The sequence below is a fragment of the Dendrobium catenatum genome, unplaced genomic scaffold (assembly GCF_001605985.2).
Source record: "Dendrobium catenatum unplaced genomic scaffold, ASM160598v2 fragScaff_scaffold_431, whole genome shotgun sequence".
Taxonomy (NCBI): Eukaryota; Viridiplantae; Streptophyta; class Magnoliopsida; order Asparagales; family Orchidaceae; genus Dendrobium; species Dendrobium catenatum.
The window spans coordinates 292,816-302,596 of NW_021318893.1; the positions used below are offsets into that span (position 1 = coordinate 292,816).

At 37.6% G+C, this 9,781-nt stretch overlaps 1 protein-coding gene across 1 annotated transcript in view; it reads right to left on the reverse strand.

Annotated features, from left to right (window-relative positions):
- LOC110091957 overlaps window positions 1–8,240 on the reverse strand; it is a 25,313-nt gene extending 17,073 nt beyond the window's left edge. Inside the window, exons 1-5 of the mRNA XM_020816272.2 lie at window positions 7,944–8,240; window positions 7,464–7,563; window positions 7,249–7,353; window positions 6,425–7,162; window positions 1,489–1,846 (exon numbers count right to left, since the gene is read on the reverse strand). Of these exons, the coding sequence (XP_020671931.1) occupies window positions 1,489–1,846; window positions 6,425–7,162; window positions 7,249–7,353; window positions 7,464–7,563; window positions 7,944–8,225 (1,583 nt within the window). The 5' untranslated portion in view covers window positions 8,226–8,240. The remainder of the gene's footprint in view (window positions 1–1,488; window positions 1,847–6,424; window positions 7,163–7,248; window positions 7,354–7,463; window positions 7,564–7,943) is intronic.
- Between the last annotated feature and the right edge of the window lie 1,541 nt (window positions 8,241–9,781).

Here is a 9,781-nt window from a genome sequence, read left to right on the forward strand (position 1 = left end):
TCTCTCTCTCTCTCTCTCTCTCTCTCTCTCTCTCTCTCTCTCTCTCTCTCACGCGCACACACACAGTGGAGCTTGCCTATTTGTCTGTGGCTCTTAGCCATCAACTCTCTCATGAGAAGAATGCCCGACTCTAGTTAAAAGAATTCAACAATTTAGACGAGTTGATGTTACATGCTCATCAAAACCTGTGACCCCCTCAATATACAAAGGTGTAGGAAATTGAACTTCAAATACTTCGATGCAATAAAGCTTATGAAGCCGCAATTTTAGACACCAACACTTTTAACATGCATTCAAAGTCTAATGTGAGATGTTTAATATTAAGTTTTAAAATAATCCTAAACTTAGACATTGTGATTTTAGAATCCTCAACAATATCAAAATGCAACTCTTCAAATTTCTTAATCATTCAATCAAAATTTCAAACTCTTGTCATAAAATATTGAAAGCATCAAGTAGATGAATATGATAAGATAAAAGGCAAATCATTTTATTTTAACAATAAATTTATCTCAAACAAAGTGGTGGTACATTCTAGTCTCGAGCTTTAGCTTACTCAATCAATTTTAATTTTGTATAGTTTTTTTATTGCTCTTTAGACATTATTTGCCACTATAGATAATATCCATGTCCATTATCCAATCAAAAAAGACAAATGGATCTATCCTTCCATCAAAAGTAGAAGCTTCAATTTTAAACCTCTAGTTATGTCATCAATTATATCAAAATTTTGATATTGATAACTTCTACAAACTTCATTATCATAAACCCTATAACATCTATCTTGATTATTTCCGTCGTGATAAATTCTCTCATCTCCTACCTGTATTAAAATTCAAATGAATAAGTTCATCATTATAATTAGATTCAACTTCAAGTTCATGTACATGAACTTCAATGGGTTTTCAAATTTTGAATTAGTTCCTTACATATTTGATTTTGCTTATTTAATAATTCAATCAATTAATATTGTAAAGGTGTGAAAATTGCCCTTCAATGATTTATTAAGTTACTATCATAATGAGCCCTCCCTTTGAGTAATATGTTATCATAACCTAAAGATCTAATACTAAATCGGAACGAGATGTTGGTTCCGAATGCAATGAAAATGATACAAGGGATTAAGATCACCAAAACAAAAAAAAAAAACAAAAAACTAGGATTACCAGACCAAAGGTTACTAAATTAACAAACAATTCAGTTTGTTTAAATGCTAACACCAAAATATGTGAAAGGCAAACCAAAATGATAATAAAACTATCGAATAATTTGAGAAAATAATGAGAGATTTGAAGCAAAAATCTATTAAGTAAATGATATTTTTTTGCCAAAATTAAAAATAAGCTGTGATAAATTTGATCAAAATGATAACCCTTGCAATACAAATAATAAATTTTAGAAAAATAAAAAGATTAAAGAAAGAAGTCACCAAAGTCATGAAAATCTAGGCCTCATGCTGGATCTAGGAGATATATTCCTTTAACTTACTTTGATAAACATTTTGCTGTTTCTGACATTTTCCAACCAGAAGTCTTAGCCTCAACAGTTTTTCTTTTCCATTCTATAATATTTGTTGAACGCTTATCAGAACCTCTGGCAATTTGTTTCTTGGTCCACCTTGTCACTGTTACTTGATCATCAACCTGAACATCCCTGACCTCCAGCTTTGGGAAATGGCTCTCCAGCTCTTCTATGGTATTCACCAATATAGGAGAGGGCAAGTACGAAGGCTCATGCTTGGGAGAAGATTGAGAGCTCCCCTCGGGACTCATCTGTGTTGCTACATCCTTCGTCAAAACTAACATAGCAGAGTTGGTACCCTCCTTGATGCATTCAAACTTTTCATCTAAATAAAATTAGCACACGATAAACTATTTAGAGAAGAGTGGATATGCTAAAATATAATATCAACACGGGATTGAAAAGAAGCATGCACATCCTATATACAAATAATGAAAAGTCAAATTATTCACTGAGCAAGAGTATATCACATAGACGGGTAAGAAATGTCAACTATAATTAATATCTCACAATATGTGAGTTATCATTTGGCATACTTTGTATTTATAAACAAAAAAATGAATTTCTACACAAGTAGAGCTCTGTCACTACCCATAACACAGTATTCTACACGTTGATCTGCATGAAGATCATTTGGCTCAGCCCAATATGAAAATAAAAGTCAACAATGGGATCAGACACAGCAAATATTGCTGTCTAATAAATGTTTATCCAATGAAATTCACTTACCCTTGTAGTCCTTTCCTAAAGGCCACCCAAGGATTTCATATATGTAGGGGCATAAGCAAGCAAAGCTTGAGCGAACTTTTAGCCTGTGCTCGATTTATGCTCAATAGGTCCAAAAACCTTATGCCCAATTTCGGTTCACTTTATGCTCAATAGGCTCATTTGCAGCTCAAATTATATTAAATTCAAACAATTAAACCTTTATATGAGCAGCGCTTAGATCTCAGCAATTGGATTAAAATACAATGGATGAAATATAAGAATGACATCATAACTTATGCCAATTTTCAGTTCACTTTGAGCTTGATAGGCTCATTTTTAGCTCAAATTATATTAAATTTAAAAATTTTACCTTTATATGAGCAGTGCTTAGATCTTGGTGTTTGTATTAAAATCCAATGGATGAATATATATATATATATATAGCTATTAATGAGCTAACACAATCGAATATTGGTGTGGAAACCTGCAAGTAAGGAGAGAAACTAAACAGAGAAGAGGAGAATAGTTAGAAGAACAGGGAGTCTGAGCAGATAAGCAATCCAGAGAGAGGAAGAGGAGTAAGAGGAAAATCCGTTCTTCGGGAATACTATATCAGTAAAATCAACTAACTCGCCTCCAGTGAGGTATATCCCTATATATACTAAGAAGAAAGCTGACTAGGAAAAAGGTGTAAACGTAATGATGCTAAAAGTCTGCAAGAATAACAGAAAAGGTAAAAGAACTAGTGGAGGCTGCAGCGGACGTGGCTAGGAATAATGGGACTAGGAATAGTCATCACATCAGATCTCCCCCTCTGTAAGAGATTCCTCGCCTGAGGAATTAATTTGGGCGATACCCGTGTCTGCTGATTTATAAGCTATGATGTCTGCTACATTGAAAGTTGCAGGAGTTAGAAAACCAGGAGGTAAGTCGACGACGTAAGCATTATTATTGATGCGCTGCAGGATGGGTACTGGTCCAATTCGCCGTGGACTCAATTTGGAATAAGTCCCAGGTTGGAACCTTTCTTTGCGCAAACGGACCATGACCAGCTCGCCGGGTTCGAAAATCTGCTCCCTCCTATGCTGATCGGCGTGTGCCTTGTACTCTGCATTTGATACCGAGAGTTTGGCCTTCACGTCCTCCAGCATCTTGACATATTGTTCGGTGGTGTCGGCAGCCGCCTTGCTCCTGCATTTTGGTAAAATAGCAATATCGACGACATGATTAGGAATTTTAGTGTATACTATGCTAAACGGGCATTGGCCGGTAGATCGGTTGCTCATAGAGTTGTAAGCGAATTCGGCCTGCCCCAAGTAATCGTCCCACTGTTTTGGGTGCTCATGAGCAATGCACCTCAACATACTTCCCAAAGATCGATTGACGACTTCCGTCTGGCCGTCAGTTTGAGGGTGGTATGCTGAACTCAGCTTAATTTCAGTCTGTAGCCGTTTCCAAAGTTCTCGCCAGAAGTGACTGATAAACTTCACATCTCTGTCGGATGTGATGCTACGGGGTAATCCGTGAAGGCGGACTAGGAAAAAGGTGTAAACGTAATGATGCTAAAAGTCTGCAAGAATAACAGAAAAGGTAAAAGAACTAGTGGAGGCTGCAGCGGACGTGGCTAGGAATAATGGGACTAGGAATAGTCATCACATCAGATAGAAGAACAGGGAGTCTGAGCAGATAAGCAATCCAGAGAGAGGATTGCTTATAATCCACAGGTCCCAGGATCGAAACCTGGCTCTGATACCAATTTGGTGTGGAAACCTGCAAGTAAGGAGAGAAACTAAACAGAGAAGAGGAGAATAGTTAGAAGAACAGGGAGTCTGAGCAGATAAGCAATCCAGAGAGAGGAAGAGGAGTAAGAGGAAAACCCGTTCTTCGGGAATACTATATCAGTAAAATCAACTAACTCGCCTCCAGTGAGGTATATCCCTATATATACTAAGAAGAAAGCTGACTAGGAAAAAGGTGTAAACGTAATGATGCTAAAAGTCTGCAAGAATAACAGAAAAGGTAAAAGAACTAGTGGAGGCTGCAACGGACGTGGCTAGGAATAATGGGACTAGGAATAGTCATCACATCAAATATAGCTCTGCTTCTAGCTTAATAAGAAAATGAGTTAAAAATAGTTGCTCTAGCTTGTCAAGCTTACTGAAAATCAAGTTAATCACAAGTTGTTAGTGAAAAACAATATTTATTGTCAGCCTTACATATAAAAAATGCTAGTTTTTGTATGGAATGTTATTTCCTCGATAGAACTAGTTGTGCTATTGCCTCGAACTTCAATACCATTGGTCGAGCTCACCAGGGGGGTTGCAGGGGTCCTCCCCCTTCTTGGGTTTGAGTGTTGGGGCACTATATAGTCTACTAGTTAGAGATAAATAGAGAGTAGAGCATCGCAACACTCTAGAACCCGATGCTGCTAATCAAGATAAAGACAGAGAGCCTAGTACTGCAAGTCAGGTGGAGCAATTTTCTTTCTCGTTTTTCCTGTTTAACTTGAAGGGTTGAATCCCATGGAGGTTTTATGTCTCTTTGCTAGTTCTGAGTGAGACGGAAAGAGATCTAAACAAATTTCTCCCAATTTTCGTAGTAGATTTCTTAGTGTTGTATGGCTCCATAGTTTTTTTTTCTGATTTGAGATTTTTACATTAAATTCTAGTGTTCTTTCTTTTCTGCTACATTTTCCTTTTATTGTTTGTTTCGCTGTGTGGTTCTACTTTCCCAACAAAAAATGGATTAATTTGAGGTAATAAATAGATTAGACCTATTGGACCTTAATAGAAATAAATTAAGAAGTAGCACTAGGGAGTAAATTTGTTGGTTGATGTTCTATTAAATGATCATCGGAGTTATTATTGTGCATATTTATTGTTGTTGGGATCAACAACCTACAATGAATGCTTATAGTATGTTACTCTCTGTTAGGTATCAACATGTTAGTTTTGTGTGGAATCTGATTGTGTCAATTCAATTGAGTTATATTGTTGCCTCGGATCTCAATTCCATTGGTTGAGCTAGCCGAGGGGTTGCAAGGGATCCTCCCTCTGCTTCAATTTGGGTGCTTTGCACCAAAAAAATTTCTTCCATACAACTATAACTATTGCGGTGCTGTGTACCCAAGTTCTACGACTCTGTATTGTCTAGTTGGAGGCAGGAGACAGAGAATTAAGCAATGCGGTGCTCCAAAACCCGACATCGCAGCACTCTAGATCCCAGTACTACAGCGCCATCAGACAGCCTAGAGACAGATAATGGAGTGTAGCGGCACTCCAAACCTGACGCCACGACACTGCAATGCTGGCTAGATAGTTTTCTTTCTCGTTTTTCATGAATGGTTACATCCCTAGGTGATTTTATTGTATTTTTATTTGTTAGTTTTCATGATGGTGCAAGGAAAACTAACAAGGAGAGAGTGAGAGAAAAGAGATCTGTGCTATTTGTCCTAAATTTTCATAGTGAATTTCTTAGTGTGGTGTGGCTCTATGGATTTTTTCCCGATTTCGGGCTTTTCCACGTTAAATTCTGATATTTTTTTTCTTTCCGCTACAATTTTCTATTTCTTGTTATTTCGCTGTGTGGTTTACTTCCCCAACACTACATTAAGCACATAGGGAATTCTCTATGTTAGTTTAAATACATTATGGTAACTTTGGAGTATTCAAGAGATGCAAAGCATTTGGTCTTAATATATCCTGCAGAATTGAAGTTTGATTAAACAGTAGAATCGAAGCATCAAAGATGCCCATTTATTTTCTACCTACTCATGAAAACATCTGAAGATAGTCTCTATAGTCAACTAGCAAATGTTGGAAGCTATGATGTTCAACTTTCAGTGATGGAAAATACAATAATCCATCAATAAGTCAGTAAATACTCAAGACTAATTTTCAGGGTCAAGGTAAAAACAAGGATTTTCCAAAAATGACAGTCATTGCAATAAAACAAATCCATATAATAACATGAAGAAGCTAAAAGTATTATCATCATTAACCTTATCACAATTATTTTTTCAACATTTTAAATCACAAGTCTGAAATTATAAGCAATACTAAAAAATAAATAGAGATTACAAAAACTAACGGATCTCTTGTGAAGCAAATCAATCATATTATTAGAATCTTGCTTAGCATGATAATGAACTAAAAATACTATCGAAATGAGGAAAAGCTAGAAACTCAGACATTACTCTGAGGGTTTGGTAAGGATGAAGCTGATTCGAGTAAATTTTCAGAGCACCCATGAATGCTTGCAGATCTCAAAATGTAAGGTTCAGCATTTGCTGAAGATGACCTCGCACTTTCTCCACTGCCAACGCCACCTCTTCTGTTGTCAGAAAATCCACGATCTGCAATCAGAACTCCGGCCGAAAAAGGTGAGCTACCAGTAAAGGTTCCAACCCTTCCACTATCGAAGCACGGAGCAATTGGTGAAGCTGGTGAGTATCCAGGAGGTCCAAGGGGACCACTTTTGGACTTGGGACGTCTATGATGAGAGGAAGGGAGAGACGATCGGAAAACTCCATCAGTGGAAACAGGGCTAAAGATCCACTTCTCTGCATCTTCCCATTTTGAAGGCAAAACACGGCCATTGTTAAATGGAAGATAAGATCCGGCACCCATGTACCTCCTGCTGCTATTAGCAGGCAGAGGCACTCTTTCTGAGCTCCAACCCTTCTGGTACCCAATTGTTCCTGTTCCGTGCCGGTAATTAGGCGTTCCAGGGCTTGGGAATGCTTCTGATCTACTGTGAGAGGAGGTGGCAGAGCTCTTCTTCATGGATCCCATGCCACTGGCCAAAAACCGAGGGGACAAGACAGCCACATCAGTGCTAGGGGTGTGAAGGTCAAGAGAAGCAGGCCTTTGCCTTCGAGTCTTCCTTCCCTGAATGGGGATGGCTTCAGATTTATGACGCCGAATCTGACATTCTAACAAACAGATGGATGAAGTACAAAACTCAGTGCAAATGAGAGATATTTGGATGAGGAAATGAGGGGTTTAAAATGGCTTTTACCTCTTAAGGCGTGCAAGAAGGAATGCTCTGTTGTGTTTAGGGCTCCGTACCCCTCCCCTTCACCATCTTCCTTCTTTAAAGCTCGCTCTAATTCCTCCACCGGGCCTGGGAGATTTTGAAAAGATGGGCATCTTAAAAAGTGACCTTTACAGAGCAGACATGACTGGCAGAGAAAGGACTGAAACAAAGACCAATTGTTCAATGCTTGCTAGTACCTGCAACAATACTGTGGGGCGAGGAAAGGATGGCGCCATTTTTCTCCGGATCTGGATCTGGGTCAGTGCCACTGGAGTAGCGCTCGCGTACTGCCAAATTCTGTAACAATCAAAGGAGAAATAAACATTTCATATCCTGAAGATGCCGACGAAAACAGCCAGCTACTGCAAAGGAAAAGCGATAATGGTTAGAAAAGAAGTTGCCGTGCTTCCCTCCAAACTCCTTTTTTTTTCCTATTCACCGTCGTCCACCTCACTCTTTCGTCTAATGTCTTTATTCGATCCGGTCATACCATGCATTATTAGTCAAGGATCAGTTACCTTTAAACTTTAACATTAAAGGAAATTGTGAAACCAACAGATCAACTGACCACCAGCCGCAAAATCCATATTTTTTTTATTGAAGCTTTCCCTTTCACACTAGATAGAAAAGAGAGGTTCAAGAGCGAGAATGAGAGAAAGAGTGAGCTCTGATCATACAATGCAGAGTTGTGGGAATTGCGATTCGTGCTCCGATCCAAAGGAGCAGCGCCCAGCAACGCTTCGGGACGTTGAGGAGAAGTTGCTGCCGCTGCTTAAATAAGCGGCGGTGGAACTGTTACCGCTGCCATTGGTGGCTCTGTGATCACACGAGTAGGCAATAACAGAGTCGGGGCTCTCCGCCGAAGCTCGCCTTCTCCGGCCACCGGATTTCCGCTGCGTCCAATTCTTTCCCTCTCTTTGCTCTCCGGCTTCCACTTTAGCAAAATCTGCAGCGGCCATTCTCGACTTCAGTGCATTTCTTCCTGTAAGGTTGTTAGTAGAGGGATTGAAAATTTTTCTAGGTGATCATTGCGGCGGATTGGAAGCAAAATTAATACTTTTTAGAAGTGGTTCTTTTGTAAAATTGTTCATAATTGTTACTACTTAGTGTTTACTCTCCATGGTCATCTGCATTAACTGTCTGGGGACATCGGCTGATTACCATCAATGGCTCATGTCCACCTTTAGGGGAAATTATTGGGACAGGTCACCGGATGTGCTCGAAGTCCAATGAAAATGCGCTACATCATCTCCTACTCGGTACTGAGCAGTACCAAACAGTACCGAGCTCGGTACTTCTCAGTACTACTCGGTACTCAGTACTTCACAGTGTCGTGCTCAATACTGCTCAGTACTGTGAATACCGAACGTAAGTTGTGTCTGGTGACTTGACCCAATAATTTCCCCATCTTTAGAGCTGCAAGAGAACTAAACGTCGGACAAATTGCCAGTTCGATTAATGCTTATTTGTGATCGTTTAATTAACTAAAATAAATTTAAACAATATTTTAAATACTCGATCCTTAAATAAACAAGTTTGAACACTAATGTGTTTAGCTCATTTATGTTTGTAAATAACATCATTTAAAGCTGAACAAGCTCGATATTAAGCTCAATAAAAGCTAGATTCGTATTAGATTCAAAACTCGTGAATAAGCTCAATAAAAACTGAATTAATATTTGATTATAGAATTAATAAATAAACATAATATAAAAATTTTATATTTATTATAATATATTGATATAAGTATTGTTAAATGTTAAAATTTAAAGTAATTAAATATTATAACATATGCTAACTAAAATAAAATTTGCATATTTATTAAATTTTATTGAATAGGAAAGACAAGAAGTGCGGCAAACGCTGAACCCTTCCCTTGTCATTTTCCCTTGCCATTTTTCCCTTGCCATTTTTCCCTTGTTTAAAAAAAATCTCTAAATATGTTCACGAACATGCTATATATAATTGTTTGTTATGAGGCTCCATAAAAGCTCGTTTGTTAAGTTAATGAGCATCTAGAAGTAGAGCTCATTTATAGCTCGTTAAGGTTTGTTTGTTTAAAGCTCAATAAACACTAAACAAATTGAACATGAATCGAACATGAACTAAACATAAACAATATTGATTTAAACAAATCAAACATGAACACAAATAATAAAGCTTGAATCAAACACAAACTAAACTTGAACAAACTGAACTCAAATGTGGACACTCTCATACTGGACTCTGCTTGACTCGTTTGTAGCCCTATCCACCTACATTTTGTTTTTCTTAAGATTTGCAAATATACCATGACTTATTCTTATAAATTTATCCATCCAATATTAAATTTTTACATTTATTTATATAAAGTTTTGCAATCTAAATCTTATTAAATATGTGCATGAAAGATAATATTTTCACTCTTATTGCATGCTAGAATTGGGGAAATTTTTAAACAACCTCATATTAATTCTTTTATTGTATTCGGCATGTTAAAAAAAAAAATTAAGAGTAAACAAAGTCGTTTGTTTAA